At 39.2% G+C, this 19,632-nt stretch overlaps 3 protein-coding genes across 3 annotated transcripts; 2 read left to right on the forward strand and 1 right to left on the reverse strand.

Moving 5' to 3' along the window:
• Positions 1-2,803: 2,803 nt before the first annotated feature.
• On the forward strand, positions 2,804-6,074 carry grk1b (G protein-coupled receptor kinase 1 b). Its single transcript, XM_034549764.1, has 7 exons — positions 2,804-3,502; positions 4,166-4,293; positions 4,516-4,673; positions 4,949-5,032; positions 5,125-5,249; positions 5,372-5,573; positions 5,661-6,074. The coding sequence occupies exons 1-7, from the start codon at positions 2,804-2,806 to the stop codon at positions 5,942-5,944; spliced, it is 1,680 nt and encodes a 559-aa protein (XP_034405655.1). The 3' UTR covers positions 5,945-6,074.
• Positions 6,075-11,927: 5,853 nt separating this feature from the next.
• Positions 11,928-14,636, forward strand: LOC117742427 (claudin-15-like). Its single transcript, XM_034549765.1, has 5 exons — positions 11,928-12,144; positions 13,584-13,748; positions 14,111-14,192; positions 14,332-14,442; positions 14,537-14,636. The coding sequence occupies exons 1-5, from the start codon at positions 11,928-11,930 to the stop codon at positions 14,634-14,636; spliced, it is 675 nt and encodes a 224-aa protein (XP_034405656.1).
• A 654-nt stretch (positions 14,637-15,290) lies between these two features.
• On the reverse strand, positions 15,291-19,091 carry sat2b (spermidine/spermine N1-acetyltransferase family member 2b). Its single transcript, XM_034549766.1, has 6 exons — positions 18,937-19,091; positions 17,926-17,977; positions 17,638-17,721; positions 16,976-17,077; positions 16,804-16,844; positions 15,291-16,706 (listed from the first exon to the last, which is right to left on the reverse strand). The coding sequence occupies exons 1-6, from the start codon at positions 18,997-18,999 to the stop codon at positions 16,527-16,529; spliced, it is 522 nt and encodes a 173-aa protein (XP_034405657.1). The 5' UTR covers positions 19,000-19,091; the 3' UTR covers positions 15,291-16,526.
• Between the last annotated feature and the right edge of the window lie 541 nt (positions 19,092-19,632).

The following is a 19,632-nucleotide window of genomic DNA, read 5'->3' on the forward strand; positions in this document are numbered from 1 at the left end:
TTATTTAAATATACACCACAGTCTAATTGTGTGGGGAGTTTTGATGTGCCAAAATCTTCATGCAAAGTTGCTAAATTCTCATATTTATACACAAAATGCTGAACTTTAATGCAAAAATCACAAACCCTAAATCACATGCTCACTCCTTAGAAAACAGACGCCTCATATTACTTTAAACTGTGGAGTGTTATTGTTCAGATTGTGGTCGATGCGGAACTGAAAAAGTAAACTGATGCAGTGATGAACTGCCACACTATGCGTACTTTGTAAGAAGGTAAGTAGGATTTGCTATAATAAACATATACTTTTTGGTGTTAGCAAATTGAAACTGGAAGCGGGCTCATTATGTGTTAATCTGAAAACACTGTTTGACGTCGCAGCTGCTTACCCTGTGTATTTCTGCCCCTTCCTCATCGTGGAATGGCCTGCTTTCAGCAGTACATAAATGCAAGCCGCTTTGTGTTTCTAATCAGAAATGACCATTTCTTACTATAATTGAATCTCAAACAGGTGCTCTGCAGCTTCTCTGATGTTTGACATAGTTGTTGTCCTCTTTAACCGCATGATCTAAATCCCTCTTCTCTCTTTCCTAAATCCTCTTAACCTGAAACATACCCTCATCATTTCTCTGTCACCGGCTCAATCGCGTCTGAATACTGTAGTAAATATCTGGCTTCACGTGCAGCGTCTACACTGAATAGAAACTGTGTGTTCTCATACAGAGAATCTCATACAGGCTTAGAGCATAGTGCAAAGATTATGCAAAGTGGCCTCGTTGCGTTCTCAGATTCCTTCGGCCAACAATCCACTTAGGATCTGCAGTCTGACTCGACAAGTCAAAATGTGTTGATTTTGCTTTGCATCTCAGCTTTTATTTTTCTTCATATGTATGTTTCAAAACATATTGATTTTTACAAGGAAAATAGGCCACTTATCAATCAAGAATAGTATCAATTAAGGGCCGTGGTTTGTATTTTGTGAGCCCCTTATCAGTAATCACTTCAGCTTCTGAGTTACACTAATAGCTTCTGTCCAGTTGCTCCCTCCAACAATGTCAGGTGGTAAGCCTTTACAGCTAATGAACAACCGAGTAGGATTTCAGGTGAGTAAACCTCGACCTGAGGCCCCGACCTTTCCAACACACCACACTGTAGGGACGAGGGCGAGGAAAGGATGCTCAGAGACGTGAAGGAAAGGAAATGTGTTCAGGGTCCAACAGCACGGAGATGATTTGTCATTGTTCTGGTTGATGGACGATAAGAGGAAGAAGGAAAATACACGTTGGACACGACTGGATTTCATACTCTTTTGACTCCCTGCATGTGCAAATAAGTACACGGTGAGTGCTGCTATATGGATTGTGTGAAATACTGTCTCTTGAAGGCATTATTAATTGGTTTTGCCATAACATACTATACATTAAATGTTCCCTCATTAAAGATGTTTTATAATCAATTATATTTCAGAATTCAAAATTGAAAACTAAACCCTGACATCAATTACATTTCCTAAGTACTAATCAGAGATGATATGTCACTAAGGACATTTAATCAAGTACTGTAGTGAAGTTTGAAGTCCTTTACTTAGTAGTGTTCTTCTTTTAGAGGTTGAGAACACTTTCCTTCATCCTAAACTAAATAAACTATTTGAAAACCTCTTGGACTATAAAGCCTGATTTAATACAATAGTAATATATTTACATCACGAGCATAGCTGAACTTCTCTTGCCCTCCAAGTGCACAATCCTTGTTTTGGTTTGATATGAATGTGTTGCAGTAATAATAATTTAAAAAATATCACACTGGCACAATAAGTGCTTTTACTAGTGAAAGATGGTTGGTAGTATGTACAAACTTTTACAGGACCAATAATGACATTGTATCTGCATTAAGCTGTTAAGTCTTCCTCCTGTTTAAACACATTTAGGAACCCATCGATAAAAGTAGGTTAATTAACAAGGAGGACAATTACCTGTCCAATTACCCTGGTATCAGCAGTCATTCATAATTGGATTATGTAAAGCCAGGAAAGCACCACAGCCAACAGTATCACTTATGTACTACATGTACCAGTTCAAGAGCAGTTTACATGAAATACACACCCAGAAAGACTTAACACACTGATCCAGTGATCCACTGTACATGTCCTGTCCCATGTTGCTGCATGTCTTGTTCTACATGTTGCACATGAAGGGCGCAGTATTCAGGATATAAAAATGATGCTTCATTGCAGATGCAAGTGCAAGCTGAGCTCCGTTTCCTGTCTGGAGCATCTGAAATAGAAAGTCCTCTTCCGTGACTTGTGCCTTTCAGACAGCAGGGTGCAGCATATCACAACTTCAATGTCCTCTTACCTGGGAAAAGTAATGGTTATTGTTATGATGCCCTGGAGCAGGCTCTGTGTATGAGGAAGACACTGGGGGAATTAGTATTCTGAAATAATCTGTGTGGATTATATTCACTATGGATGGCTGAGGCCATACATTATAATACTTTAATGTTATATTTAACTACGAAAAAATAAATACAAATCCGTGCCTCTTCTTATGTATGTTGTAAAAAAAAGCATTTTAATGATACTATGAAAATGTAATAAGATTATAACATGGTGGACAAAAAAGCGTTTAACCGTACAAGACAGATGAAATCAAATCAGAGTAGCAACTTCAAGAATAGAATATCACAGCGGATTTAATCAAAAATACCTTTTTTTTTAGCATAAGAAATGTCAAGACAAGGCATTTTTCAAATCACTCTGGTTAACTTCCTTCCTGGATTTGTGTGTGCCAGACAAAGGCGCCGTCATGGACATCGGTGGTTTGGAGACGGTGGTGGCAAACTCGGCCTACGTTTCGGCTCGCGGCAGCTTGGACGGAACGGCAGCGGCGTCCATGCGGGACAAGAAGATGCGTGCCAGGGTGAAGCTCCCACACATCAGAGATTGTGAACATATGAAAACATCTGTCGACGCCACTTTTGACAGCATGTGTGTCAAACAGCCCGTCGGCAAGCGCCTGTTCCAGCAGTTTCTGGAGAGTGACCCGAGCCATAAAAATGCTGTAGAGTTGTGGAAAGACATCGAAGACTACACCATATGTCAAGAAACAGAGAGGGTGCAGAAGGCTCAGAATGTTGTCAATAAATACTATAAGTCAACTTCAAAGAGTTTGTGCAGCTTCTTGGAAGAGAAGGCCGTCGCTCGAGTGGTTGAGGACTTCAAGAACGCCCGTGGTGACCTGTTTAAAGAGAGCGAGCAGCAGCTTCTCAAGCACCTGGAGGAGAAGGCCACCGATGGCTTCAAGGACAGCGTGTTCTTCCTGCGTTTCGTTCAGTTCAAGTGGCTGGAGAGCCAGCCCTTTGACGAGGAGTGGTTCATGGACTTCAGGGTCCTGGGGAAAGGAGGCTTTGGGGAAGTGTTTGCTTGTCAGGCGAAGGCAACGGGCAAAATGTACGCCAACAAGAAGTTGGAAAAAAAGAGGCTGAAGAAGCGCAAAGGCTACGAGGTAAAGCGAGGATGTGGCATCTGTGTCCCACCTAGTGTGAATAAAAAGAGTAACAACACAACGTGAAGCCATTCTCCTAGCAACCACGTACCGAACTACAGCAGGAAATAGACATAATTAAACCCAGAGGTTTTGTTTTGGTGAAAAAGGCTCAATGCAAAGAAGCTTGTGAGTCTCTTTAAGACCTCGCTGAGCAGCTCAGAGACAATACACACTGGAGCCTACTGCTTCTGACAAAGATCTTCAGGTTCGTCCACTCAGTTAAACATGCTACAGTATGTTAAAGTCTAACAAGAGTCGACCATTTCTCGTAGCACAGACGTAAATAGTAGCATCAGTTTAGTCTCTGTTCCCTTTGGGTTTGTAGACATCTTTTAAAAATAGACATTTTGACTTGTAAAAGAAAGAAAGCACAGGTGTGACTACTCACGAATCCGTTAATCCTGTTAAACTAAAACTAAAGACACCTGATTAGCTTCGCTTCAAGTAGAGACAGCGTTTAAAATACAATGACATTAAATGACATGTCAGTGTAAACAGGCAAATAACGCCTGTGTGTCTGGACAGTAAGTGTATCAGTTCCTTAAATATTCCTAATAGTTGACATTGTTAATTATTGCTTTTGTTGGATTGATCATGTTCTGATGTTTGATTTGTGTTCAGGGAGCAATTGTGGAGAAACGCATCCTCGCAAAAGTTCACAGCCGCTTTATTGTGACGCTGGCTTACGCCTTCCAGACCAAGACTGACCTCTGCCTAGTCATGACCATCATGAATGGTGGAGACCTCAGGTGCTCTATCTGAATCCAGCTTTATATACACCCACACTGACCTCATCACTGCACCTCTATAGCACTGATGTCTGTACTTCACACCATGGGAACAGTGTTTCGCTCCCCTCATCTCATCTAATCAGCCTAAAGGAGATAAACTGACACGCAGCTCCGTCTGTACTTTTTTCAGAGGCTTCCTCTAGGCGTGGTAGCTTGTTAACATAACATCCTCTCTTCCAGGTTTCATATGTACAATGTGGATGAGAAGAATCCTGGCTTTGATGAGAAGAGAACATGTTTCTACACAGCTCAGATCATCTGTGGGCTGGAGCACCTCCACCAGCACAGGATCGTCTACAGAGACCTGAAACCAGAGAACGTGCTGCTGGATGACGCAGGTGAGCCCAGCTGTCCCCACATGACATGCCATACTACCACTTCTTTAATATTATTTTTCATTACTTATTTACAACGTACTTTATTCCTCTTTTTTTTTTATTACATTACATTTTATATTGGCTTTTTTTGTTTTTATATTATGCCATTGTTATTACTTTTTTAATCTTACTAAACTGATTTTCTCATGACTTTTTTTGACATACTATAATAACTATTTTTTAACATATAACTTTTTTAATACTTTTTTTAATGATTTACCACTGTTTTCACTCAGGACACGTCCGCCTGTCAGATTTGGGTCTGGCTGTTGAACTTCCACCTGGAACAGACACAACGACTGGATATGCAGGAACTCCAGGTGAGTAACAACAGATTGATATTAAGTGAAATGAAGAGCATGTTTCTCTCAGCAGTCGATTGTGTGTGAAATAATATTGTCCATAAATATAGGCTTCATGGCTCCTGAGCTGCTGGAAAAGAAGCAGTATGACTACTCGGTGGACTATTTTACGCTGGGAGTCACCGTTTTTGAGATGATCGCCGCCAAAGGGCCCTTTAGGGTACGAGGAGAGAAGGTACTGAACACGTGGAGAACAGACTTTTATGGAAAATAATATCCTCAATTCCCCTGGTTGCTCTCGTCCAGTGCCAATTCTCTGATGCTAAATCATACACATGCAATGGTCTCTTTCTTCAGGTTGAGAACGACGAGGTCGCTCGCAGAATCTTGAACGATCCAGTTTCATATACACCAAACTTCAGCGCAGCATGCAAGGATCTTTGTGAAGGCCTGATGCAAAAGGACCCATCAAAACGCCTCGGGTTCAAAAACAATGAGTGTGAAGAGCTCAAGAATCAGCCATTCTTTAAAGAAATAAACTGGGGCCGTCTGGAAGCAGGTACAGAGGGAAACGTTGGATACAGATGGCACAAACCGTGGTGAACTAGAACAGGTATTGAATTTGTTTCATGTGTTCCATCTGAAGGTATGCTCCCGCCGCCATTTGTCCCCGATCCTAAGATGGTCTACGCCAAAGACATCGATGACGTGGGCGCCTTCAGCTCGATCAAAGGCCTCGTCCTGGACAACAAGGACACCGAGTTCTACAATGACTTTTCTTCTGGTAACGTGCCGATCCCTTGGCAGGACGAGATGATCGAAACAGGTGTGTTTGGAGAGATGAATATCTGGGGAGACAACGGCAAGCTGCCCAATGACCTCGATCCTAACTATGTCGAGGCCAAAGGCGGAGGATGTGTGCTCCTCTGAGCAGAAACAGATGGAAAGAGCAAAGGATATCTTAAATTAAACATATTTTGTGCTCATTCGGTGCCACTTAATCGTAATCTGTGTTATCTGTCATTTGTACAATAATCTGTCATTGTTGTAATGAATGCGTATTTATATATTATTATCATATATTGTAATATGTATAGTGTTAAAGTAAAGGTGGAAGCATGGTAAACATATATTTTATGGTGCAATAACATATGGAATACAAAATGTAAATATGGATGCACAAATAATGACGTACTACACACGTCAATATTTTTGTTTAGTAATTACAAACTAATTGAATAAAAGTAGAAACTACATACAATGTTACATACAAGAAAGTATTGAAATTGTTGTTGTTGTTATTATTATTATTATTATGAACATATTATTAACATTACATCATTCTTTATTTTTTCACTATATCACAAATAGTATTTAAGTTATTATCATGGCAAACATTGTAGAACGAGGAGTTAAAGCAATCAATAAAATCTTGCAAAACACAAACAAATGTGTTCTGTCTTCTTTTCCCGGCGTTACTGTCCTCATCCGTGTGTTTGTCTGACGCTAATGACGACCAGACGAGAGAGAAGAACAATTATAAATTAAATATCTATATTTGGACGTTAATATTACACAGACCTTCTAAATGTTACTAGTAATTTACTTCTTTGAGTTTGACCAATCAATATTTTGACCATTAATGTATATTAGAATAGTGGTAAATGGTAAATGGACTTGCTAGTCTTCTGACTACTCAAAGTGCTGTTCACTACATGTCAACGTTAACCGATTCTCACACACATTAACACAACTCATGTACATTCACTCACACCTTCGTGAGCCATTATGGACTTCGGTATCTTGCCCGAGGACACTTTAACATGTGGACTAGAGGAGCCGAGATCGCACCAGCAGACGACCCGCTCTCCCCTCGCCCGGTGCTTGTCTGTCTTGTGTCTCATGTGTTTCCATGACAACCCCAGATAGTGGTACCATGATAGTGGACTGTTCATCACATCCAGCCATATTAAAAATGTCATAATGGATCTTACACGTATCATGTGTTGTATTTTATACAGATGGTTTATTGTTTCTAAATATCAGCAAAATTAATGAGTAATTATTATTCATTTGAAAATGACACAAAATGTTAATATGGCACTGTTTTGAGGATTTACCTCATGTTCTTAATATTAACCATTATCTTCATTATCATATTATTAAGTGACTAAGACTACATATCCAGTTTGAGGATCAAACCACTTTTTAATATATACATACATACGTGATGGGCTAGGGTTTAAGTCTATGATGCTCTATTTTAGATAACACTAAACCAAAGTTTCATATTTGGTCAAACAATAAATCTCCAGCACACTTGTTTATTTAAATTGTCTCAATCTCCTGGGTTACACTCGCGGTAAATTATTAATCCAAAGAGCATTTCAGGTCTCACTTCAAAAGTTAATCTTAAATTAACACTTCAGCAGTAAAAGTGACTGTGGGATTACATTTTATTACATACCATTGTCAGGTCTACTGTAAAGAATGGTCAAACTATAACACCATTTCACAACGAATTTTGCTCTAATTACTGCCAGCACATTTCTTCTTTTTTTTATGAAGATTGAAATAATACAGTGAAATGCATCAATGATTACTATTAACTGTGAGTTCAGACTTTACTTATGAAAACAGTTATGAACCAGACTATGAGTGTACAGCCATGCACAGCTCTAACATCAGGATGCTCACATGCTGATGCAGGGATGCAATCTGTAGCAAGTCACCACATTAGTTTAGCTTGTTCATTTGCACCAACAACTCAAAGTAGACAAAGGGAATGTCATTAGTTTTACAAGTATTTGTTCTTAAACACACACAAAGAAACTAATGTAAACCTGCTGGCACTGGAGGAAAAGTCAGATGATAAGGGTTCACCCTCTTGGGACCATTAATCCATCTAATGGCTGTTGAGATATTCCAGTCTCAACCAAATTGGTGGTCAAGAGAGACAGACCGACATTTCAATTCATATCCAAGATGAGTCTGAAAGCTATTCTTGTAAATCAGATGAAATGTTCCTTTCCACATCCCAGCAACCACAAACTAGGACCTCCTGCGCTCTGCCCTCCACACCGAACACCTGTCCAGCTTCTTTGTGCATGTGTGTGTTTGAGAGAGAGACGGAGACACAGAGAGTTCATGGTCATATTAATCAATAAAACCAGGTAATGAAACAGGTACATGGCAATATCACATTATTCAAACTGCTATTACATATTTTCAGTTGAGATTTAAGGAAAAATCGTTTACAATGTTAAAGCACAGCACTAGTGTGTTTATGTGTTTGGGAAAACAAATGTGTATTCACTGTCTCGACAATACATTTTTCTATTAAATACAATGGGACAGATTTAAACTTTTTTCCAAGATCAAACCTCTCGGTGAGAATACAGTAGTTATTTACAACCAGGGGATTCACAGCAGACAAAGAATACAAATTAATGAAAGTTAAATTGTTATAACAAATGGTAATCATTTTTAATGCAGTTTAGCATTTAAAACTGAAAGATTATCGACGCCAATTTTCAACAATTGACTTGTTCAAATGTTCAAAATCAAATGATCCTGACCCCGATAGAAACACGTAGTGTTCTCGGTAAAGTAGTTGATGTGACAACCTGACGAACCTTCAGGTTTCATTGAACTTTCCCTTTAAGCCGGGAGGTCAATGCGGACAAAACTATATAAATCTTTCAGCTGACTGAGGGAAGGGCGAGGAAATCAAATATTAACAGACATAAGATTATGATTTAAAGGCTGCATGTCTATTCAATACTATAAGTATATGACAGTACTTTGACCTGTGCTTCTAATTACTAGTTGGCAAAAGAGAATTCATATTTGATAAGATGCTGACGTGAAGTTTCTCGTATACAAAGAGTAGCTCGACTTCCAAACGGTAAAAATCAGCGTTGACTAAAGTCATCTTTTAAAAGTTTTGTAAAGACTGAACATAATTACGTCAGATCTTGACTGTTTGCTTCCTTCCATATTATGTTGCTTAATGTATAGAAACAACCAATTCATTATAAGGGTGCGTCAGAGCAGAGGTTTGGTCTTCTATAGACGACAGCACTGTATGATGTCAACACAACGTTTCAACAGGGTTACATTTATATACTACACTTCAAAAAATGTACTGACAAAGAGCAAGAATTTCAATGCATCTTTTGTCCCGTAGCAGACTCGTTAATGCTTAACCAGTACTAAAATAGACACTTTCTGCCTCCAATAAATCACCCACCTTGCCCCGCTTTCATTGTTTGCTTTGCTCTCTATTCAGTGTTTCACATTAGTGTTTGCTTAAAGAACCTTAAATGACCTCACTAAAACCACAAGCTCCCAATTCCTCAAAAGGGGAATAGGAGATGATGTGAGCAAACACCAAAAAGCAGATGAACAATACCCACAGAGTGATAAACCTTAAACACAATAAGACTATCACTTCACAGATCACATCATTATACTTTCCTCTGATCGTCCTGATCATATAGTTACAATATACCTTGCAATTATGGCGGCAATGCTTCTTAAAACACTACTACTGATAAAACAATAGATTGTCCTGTTTACTGCCTCCTGGAGAAGCTTCAAAGGCACATCAAGGCAATCAGTGCCAAATGACTTCAGACATTTGGCCTATGGATTTGAAACCGTGATATCTATTTTACAAGAGATTCTCTATAACTCCACTGCCAATCAAAAGAGGGAAAAAAAAAAAAAAAAAACAGCTCATTGTATACTTACATTTCTATGGTACACATGCCAGACACGTGAAATGTCGTGAATTTTGGGCGGGAATAGCAGACTTGTAATGTACCTACAGCCAACAAATCAATGTTCAAATTAGTCCAGGTTTGAGTGCATGAGGGTAAAAAAAAAATCTGTTCAGTTCTCACGCTCCCAAAATGTATATCAGATACAGAAGTTGGGAATAGAGGTCCTCACAGAGGTATTATCTATTAGTTCTGCTAATTATTAATCAAAGATTACTTTCAAGATGAAAGAGATCATCGAGGTTATAGCACTTTTCCTAGGTTTTTCAGGATGGATATTGATTTTCATATCACTACAAGATCAGTATTGGAAAGAATCCACCACAGAAGGCAGCGTAATTACAACCTCCACAATCTATGAGAACCTCTGGATGTCTTGTGCAAGTGACTCAACAGGGATCTATAACTGTCGGGACTTTCCGTCTCTTTTTGCTCTCCCAGGTAAGTTCAAGTAGAAGTCGTGATTGTCACAGTACAAGATCTTAGAAAAGTCACTTATTTTTGTAGCTGCTGTAAAAATAAATTAAATGTGACCGTGACTGGTAATTCTATTAATATTGTGTTGGACATTACCATATATGCTTTCAGATTTTCTCTGATGATCCTGCTTTATTTAACAGCTGACACATTTTATAATCTCTGTCAGACTGAGAGAAATCGGTATCTGATTATGGCTTGTCTTTGTCTTCTTCTTAGAAACTTAATATGAGCTTCACACACATAATCAGACAAATAAATGAAATAATAAACATATGTAATGTAATGCCCGTGCTGTAATCAGCAGCAGCAGCTGTGCAATCCAACACAATAGCTCGGTAAAGCTGATAGTTGAAGTTGTACATAAAGAATTTATATCCACTTTATGAACATTTATGACAACATATTGTACTGGACTGCATTATATTTTGAGGTGAACATTGTCAATAAAACAAAATAACCTCATAAACCTTACACACATCACTATAGCATTAAAAGAGTATCCTTACATTGTACAGGTGCCAGTGAGCACTGACGAGTGGGAACGACAGATAGATAGATATCTTTATTTTCATGTTATGCACATAATGTGCCCAAACCTCATGGGTTTATATGACACCACAAATACAGTTGCAGTGAACACACGTTTTATTAAGTTTCATTCAATTACAAAATAAAATCTGTTACAAAAAAGGTTCCTTTCCTGAAGCACAACTCAAGTTTTTCATAATCATCGAGCCAAAGAAATCAACATAAGTGGAAGTCATTTTAAATACAGTAAATACAGTGTGCAGTGGGAACTGCATTCATAAGCAGTCAAACCAAGTTGTTCTTAGTTCTTGTGAAACTGTGTTCTTGTTGAGACAGTTTACTCCTCGTGATATTAGGACATTCATTACAAAACCACTGAAACTGTCTTGAGACGTGTCCACAAAGTTTTGCCGTAAAGCAGTTCTTGTGTTCAGGTTGTAACGAATGTGTAATAGTCGAGTCAAAGGGTTTCTTCATGTGTGACCCAAAGGCCTCAGTGGTACTTCATCACCATGATGATGATGATGATGATGATGATGATGGTGGTCTGATAACGGCACTACATTTTCAAAACAAAGGAAAACAAGACTGTTGGGCTCAGTTGTCAGACAAGCAAACTGATTCATCTGCCGGGCCACAGACCAGGGCGTCTGCAGCTCGGTATGTCACCCCTAAATGCCTCGCACATACCCATCATGCACCGGGTGAAGTGAGCAGCCAAAACGTGACTCGGATCCCATCAATAACGGTTTGATATTATTGACACAGTGTTCAAAGAAAAACGTCAAACGGTGACAAATAGCTTTAGGTCTATAGTCGCTTACAGGCAGGCTTGAAGGTTGGTCCCTTAAGTTGGGTAAACATTTGGAGTCTTTGAAAAGGTTCAATAGAGTTGAGAATAAAAGATGCCATCATAAGTGGACTATTTGGAATGAATCATTAATTTGTGAGGTTTTTGTAACGTTTTCGCTCTGGTTGCTTGGAATTAGTCTGTCAAACTGAGAATTTGGGGCCAACAAATCCACACGTATGCGCTGGACGATAGCTTGGAATCAGCGTCTGAATTAAGCGTTTCTCTCTCTGGATAAAACTGCACGGTTGGACAGACGAAACAAGGGAGCATGAATGCAACAGTGGAAGCTTTGGCCTTCCTTCTGGGGTTTCTGGCCTGGCTGATGGTTGGGATCGCCATTCCAAATCGCTACTGGAAGGTCTCTACAGTGGACGGTAACGTTATCACCACATCAACCATCTATGAAAACCTATGGATGTCCTGTGCAACTGACTCTACAGGAGTTCACAACTGCCGGGATTTTCCATCTTTGCTCGCACTTAATGGTACGTAGCCAACACAGAAATAGTTGTATTTGTGTTGATTACTTCTCATCTGGGTTAAACGCTAATCCACCCACTTAAGGAATCAGGACTTTGGAGACGGCAACAAGCAAACACTTTATTCCTCAAGCATTATAGTATAAACGTTATGTGGGAGAAACAAACAATACATTGTAATTCATCTCCAATGTCTAAAAAGGTGAGAATGTTATGTACAATAAAACTGTTTGACTCAAAATAATTCTCCTTGAAATCTTATACCACTGGAAGAAATGGCTGTTCTTATCGTTTACTCTGATTTAGACATAATCTTAGTGTACCTTTAAAAGCATATCAGGAGCAATCTACTGTACTAATAATAATAATCTGTATTAAAGGCGGGGAATATGAGATATGATAAGCACAACCACAGTGAACCCAGACAAACTCAATACCCATAAAATAATAAATAATCCTTTTTAAGATGGCCAGTGTTGTAGACTGCTTTGGTCAAAACTACTGTTACGGCATCAAGTGAAGCGCTGCATAGCGCATGAAACACGCCCTAGTCTGGAGCCCTGAGGTATAACATGCCCTCAACCCATCACAGCATAAACACGCTTTCCAGTTCACACATACATTTACATTTCTGTTTCGTCAAGAGAGGGATTGAAAAGGTTGGCGTGTTAGTGAGGAATCAAACCTGTGTGGCTCTCCTTCAGCCAACTGAAGCTACAGAGGTATCTTCAACTAAGACTGCGGTTCATCTGTTGGAAAATGCTGGATGTTTGGATCAGTTGAAGAAAGTATCTTGTGTTAAGTGTTAATCTGGCACCGGATTGGCCCTCTAACGTTGTCTGAGGGGGCCCTGCTGCGCTCTAGGGGCCAGGGGGCCTCTAGGGGCCCCCCACCTACACTGGATGTCCTCTCTGTGGCTAAAGCGTGCAGAACATCTGATGCTTGCTTTCTATAATGCAACTATGCATTTGATTTGTGTATGTGTTACATCTATAGATTGATGTGTAACATGATCTGACAAGTAGGCATGGGACCATACGAACATTTGATTTCACAATTATCCGGGCCAAAATAATTATGATTCACAATAGTATCCCATTTATCATAGAATATGACTATTTTTTGAATGGTTAATGTTTTTAGTGAAAAACAAACAATCAAACAATCTTAAATGAGATAATCATAAAAGGCCCCCCTGCATAGATCAAGCAACACATCTGTTCTTTCCTACATAGTAATTCTTGATTATTTCTTTTATTCAAGCTATATGTTTCCAATTAACTACCGTAATACAGGGCGAGACAGCTTTTTCAACAATATTCCCGATTATTCTGATTATCCCGATAATAGAAATTCCCCACATTCAACCTATTGTGAGCTATATAATCCTGTATGCTAACTCCAAGTGCATTCATCCTGGTATTTCGTTCATGTTTTTCACACAGGGTACATCCAGGCCTCCCGGGCGCTCATGATCGCTGCCATTGTGTTCGGGACGTTCGGGCTCGTGGCGACTCTCGCTGGAATAAAGTGCTCAAAAATAGGAGGAGAAAACTACATCCTGAAGGGAAGGATCGCTGCCATTGGAGGAGTGTTCTTTTTACTGCAGGGTAAAGACTTGAAGATGGATGTCATGGCCTCACAATCACACAACACAAAACACAAAGAAAGCTAAATCACATCTGGCACAAAAGGTTATCCTTAGTCTCACAAACCTGCCGTTGCATAAGGTGTATTTGCATTGTGAGAATATGTCTCAAGATGTAAAACACGAGGCGCGTTGCGGTGAGCGGACGCTGGTAATCTCAGGGACCTTTTGTGTCCACAAACAAAATACTAGTTATTATTCCGGCCTATAAAACCCCATTTTGACCTTGTTCATGTGATCTTAGCTTGTTACTGTGTGTGTGTTGTTTGCATTGAAAAAAACATCCCACTTTGTCTAAAGTAAACAATGTTTTGTGTTTTGCAGGGATGTCCACCATGATTGCTATATCGTGGTATGCTGCCAACATCACACAGCAGTTCTTTGACCAGTTTTATCCGGGGACAAAGTGAGTCAATACTCTGCATCAGGAGGTCACCGGGTTGAAAAGTGACAGAACAAGAGCCGAATGGCACAGAGCAGCATTGCTGTTATGGATTAATTATTAATACACCGGAACATATATGTTCAATGTCATTGTGTCACAGGTATGAGATCGGAGAGGGTTTGTATATCGGCTGGTCTTCAGCCACACTCGCCATGTGTGGAGGTGCATGTCTGATGTGCGCTTGCAAAGTCAACACACCCGAGGAAAAAATGTGAGTATGTGTTGCTGAAACGTTTGATCATTGGGTTTAGTATTTGGTATATGCTGCACAATCTCTAAACTGAAAGGAGTCATTTGTGTTCCAGTCCATATCCATACCAACCGTCCTCCAGAGGACATGTGCAGTCGCCTGTGGCAATGTCCCAGTCTGTCCCCGGTAACTATGGTCGAAACGCATATGTCTGAGAGGAGATGTGTCGAAGGGAAAGCCAACTTGAAGTCAAGTCACTAGATTAAAGAAGGCAGGATTTACCATGGAAACCATTACAAATCCTCATGATCACTTTCTAGTAGTTTAGGAGCAGCATGCTTGATTTGATTTATTCAGACTTTAACCAATCTAAACCTTTTGATATATATATATATATATATATGCAATTGACCTTACTAGCTTGCTGTCGCCTTACCAAGAGAAACTGCAACATAATGAAAACGGTGACAGGGTGAACATAAACATTTGTTACAAGCTGATCACATATAACATATTATATGATAGACTACATGAGTGTGGTGGCGATACCACTATAAGTATAACAGCCTTAAATAAGCACACATATACACCAAATCACTTTTCCTTTCCTCTATGTTAATGATTGCTACAGGGTGACTTGATCATAAAGAAAGCTGTTGAATATTCCATGAAAGTGTGGATCCTCTGACCATAGAGGGTGTGCTACTTCGACATTATTTTGAAGGTTTTAAGATTATAAAAAAAAAAAATCTTCTCTATCACTTTCACTAGGACTTGGAATGCGACAATCAGAAATGTATAATCCTCAGATCACCTTCAACTGTTTTAAAATTGAGTTAAAGTCTATGAAGTTTGTGTTCGTATATAAAGTGTGGTAATCCTTTGTAATATCTGTGTATCTTGTATATTAAACCTGCCATCAGGTGTAATGGTCAAGAAAGATGAGAGCTGCTTCACTTCCACAAAAACCATCACTTCTTGGGGCTGTGCTACAAATTCAGAATAATTTGTCTGCAAAATATTAAAAGCTCAAAAGCTCTTCCCAATCAGAAATGAAATGTCAATTCCAGAAATGTCTGAAATCTGCTGAATCAATAATCTGGCTGGTCTTTAAGTAAATACAGCTCTAATGAATGATCTAATGTCTATCAAAATATATCAGTAACAGAGTAAATCTGATTATGTAACTTGACGGTGCAAAAGTCATGGAGGAAATGTGTTACTTTAACTTTCAACCGTAACCAGTAATATCTACACCAGGACTTTCACACACTGTGATTGTTGTTGACGCTCATCTTTGAACCAGCACACTTGAGTAAAGGGTTAAAACTCATATAAACATTGCCTTTGTAAGTTGTGTGTGTTAAAAATCTTTTTTAGCACACGTGTGTATTTCAAATGTAATGTCACACTTTCTTTTTCGGCTGATTGTACATTGTCCTTTGAATTTCAGTATGTTTTATACAAAAAATAAATATTCTTTCCACCGACTGAAGTGTTGATGAGGGATTTTGATTATCAACATAACGAACATAACAAACATAATTCCATGAATAGGGTTTTAGTTACAGAACTAGTTTCCAAGTCATCCTCTCCTCTGACTCTTTAACCAGAAACCACAAATACTCAGTTTACATTTCAGTCAAGAACAAACAGCATAACGTTTGGTGCATTTAGCCGTGTTGCCTGACTGGCCACTCAGAGCTCATTTTCAGTTGGTTAAATATGTCACCTACTGGAATAATATGGTATCACATCTGGGATTGGTTGAATCAGGTCAAATCTTATTGTGTTGCTGGTAAATTTGCCAACATCTTCACCAAAAATCGTCAGATATTGCAAAAAATAAAATCATCATGGGCTGGACTGTGTTTAATTTCCTAATAAAGACAATCTTATGTTTCTTTATAGATTTACAAATGTCGATGTACAAGATGAAATTAATGTCCACGCTGCACTGACAAAGCTGAACAAGATGCATGCATGCCGGCAAAATGAATGATGCTTAAAAAAGCTAGTGAGGAATTGGGTACACTGAAGCATATTATAGCGCCGTCTTCAGGTTGAATGTTAACAGCCATATTTATGCACAGTAAGACACACGTCTAATCTTCAGGAGCTTCATTTGCTAAATTGTCCAGGTCTCGTCCGTCAAAACGTAGAATGTGCCAGCCTTCGCTGTCGGTGAGGTCCTGAGCTCCTTTAGCAGCGTAGAAGTCTCGAGACGGGGCGTTCCAGTCCAACACAGACAACTGCAGCCGCACACACTGCTTCTTCTTCCCCACCTGAGGAGCCAAAACGGACACGCACTGCTGCCTCTTCGCCACACGGGACATCTCTCCTAGAAAACTGTGATTTAGTGGTCAAGAAAGACATGCTTACCTCAGCAACTTTGCTCAGTAAACCCTTGCCAATGCCCTTTCCTGCAAAGGAAAATGAATAAAATAAATATTTTTACTTGGGGACAAAACATTTACAGAAAAAGATGCAACAGAAACGTTAAGAAATATTGATTTGCACAACCACGCAACAACTCAATCCATATTTAATTTACCCCTGAATTCTGTCATCACATACAGGTCCTCCAGATACACTGAGCGCCCCTTCCATGTACTGTAGGTGTAAAAGTAAAGGGCGTATCCGACAATTGTGACTCCTACATGGACAAAAGGTACAAGCAATCAAAATGACAAACAGGCAGAATACCACAACACAAATTAAATCCCTACAAATATAAAAGGAATATTGAATTGTGTGTCTTGCATAAAAAAAAATGGTGAATTGATTTTAAGTCTGTGGATGCTCAGTTATTGTGCAACGCCCCTTTACGTCCCTTCAGTTTCAGCTCTGAAAAGGAACCGATAAACAACATCTGACACCGTTGATGTATGAGGTGCCACTCACAGCCAGAGATGCCCCTCCCTGTTAGAGGTGCCCCTCAGTCTGAGACCAAACCTGGGCGTAGGTGTGGTCTCAGCATTGGTAGGGACACTGGAAACGTGTCACTCTTCTGGGCGACGAACATAATATAGATAATAATACGAATGAGTTTGCAAATATATTGTGCACAATTATTTTTTCAAATTAACAAAATATTGGTGGGGACAATTGTAATTGTGTCTTTCTCAAAACTTTGGTCGCGACTAGTCCCTATGGACCATATGCAAACCTACGCCCTTGGGTCTGACAGGGAGGGGTGCAATAAAAACAAGTTACCTTCTTTAGATTGATGCTCCTCTGGCACTTCAGCAACGAGGCATTCAAAGAAAGGATTGGGGCAGAAACCGTCCCGCTCCAGTTCTAAAGTAAAGCAAGACAGACCATTTACCCAAATGGCAGCATTACATGTTCACATGTTAAGTAACAGTTGTATTCCTCAGCACACAAGTGCAAGAAACATTGAAACATTGGAAGATGAATTCATTACTTTTCCCTGCTCTTATTTGATTTTAACAACTAAGATCGATGGCAGGAAAAGGAGTAATTGGTTAAGTACAGAATTACCTTCATGAGTTATCTTCACTTGATCCGTCATGTTTTCATAACTCGCCAACTCCTGAAGGAAAGGGGGGTGTTATTTCGTTATGTGTGAATGTATCATTTAACCTGTGTCATGTAGAGTTGTAATGTTTTTTTATATATACTTGCACATGTAAATAGGAAAGTCCATGTTTTAAATTAATACATAAGAAAGATGTGATAATCAATAAGGGATATTATAAAGAATATTCTGAAGGAATGTGTTTGGGAAACATGGGAGAAAAGTCACTGTCACTGTATAAGTATGTTACTGTAAAGGTGTAATCACTGAATAAGTATTATTGTAACTGTATGCTGATTGTTTTATGTTTTATAGTTATCATAACTATAAAGATGACTCAGGTATGAATGGAATGTAATGATCCAAGGAGGCGTAGTCAAAGTAGTGGTCTCCCTAAGAGACTGGAAGAGAGGCATTTATTTGGAAGGAGCCCATCTTACTGTTTAGGGCCGAAAGGGAAGAGATAAGGGAAGTAGCATTGTGGTTTATTGCTTAGAGAAGTCCGCCTCCTTGTACTGTTAGGCAAATAGCATGCTGTGTAGTTGAGGTATAAGCATGCATACCTGATACTAACCAATGGAGAAGCTTTATGCTCAGTGTATGGATTGTATTTAACATTTCGAAACTCTGTAAGGCGTTTGTCCTCTCACGTGAAGGCGGTAGACAGTTAACTATTTTAACTGATTGTTATTCATATAAATCGTTATTATAGCCTGTGGACCCAACGACACGTGAGCGCGCCCGGCTGGGACAGAAATATATGCTTATGATCCCTATTCTTTTATTAAATACTTTTATATTTTAAATTACTGGTCTCAGGACGTCTTTCAAAGCTCGGGAAGCTCAGAATTTCGGTTGAACTTAACAGTCATTTGACAAATGCAAATATTACAACATAACCTCACAGTAATGCTATCACATGCGGTATTTGTAAAGAGAAGCACATGTTTTAGGTTAATGAAGTTGAGACTCGCCAATATCATTCTCGATATTTCTTTGCAGTCTTCCTTCGCTGCGGGCCGCACTTTGAAAAGCATGATTGCAGAAAGCACCACAGTCCGCACTTGACTCTGAGGCCGTCTTCCAGTCAGATAACCGCGTTGTTGACGACGATGAATTCACAGGAAGTGGTTCCAGTTTTGAAATGTTGCCTCCAAAATAAAAGACATCTATTCTCCACGGCCGCAATGCTAAGTGGGAGTCGTAGTTCATTATTGTATGCTTGTAGGCCTACTAGGAAAAATCTTATTGGTATGCCATGTATTCAGTTTTACTCAGCGACATAAATCTAAAGAGCTTTTATCATGTAGTGTTACTTTTACTCAAGTAAAACTCAGTGCTGACACCAAAGCCCATTGCAGAGAATAATAGTTTCTTTAACCTTTTGAAAATAACATACCCAAACTAAAAAAGGTGTATCTCAGCAATCACAAAGGCTATTTGAATAATGTTGGTGTTACAATAAAGGCAACCCATGTGTGCTTTTGTTCAGATGTGTAAATATTAGTATATTTATTACTGGTTAAGAGTAAATAAAGATGAAAGACAGCCAAAGTTGAATTTTCAGGACGATTATCTCTTGGAAGGATGCAGAGCAAAGGTCAGAAACCACAGAGATCATAGCAACATATGTGAACAGTCTCTCTGCAAAGTTTGACTTTGAAAAAGTG

This window comes from Cyclopterus lumpus, chromosome 14, assembly GCF_009769545.1.
Source record: "Cyclopterus lumpus isolate fCycLum1 chromosome 14, fCycLum1.pri, whole genome shotgun sequence".
In the NCBI taxonomy this organism is placed as follows: Eukaryota; Metazoa; Chordata; class Actinopteri; order Perciformes; family Cyclopteridae; genus Cyclopterus; species Cyclopterus lumpus.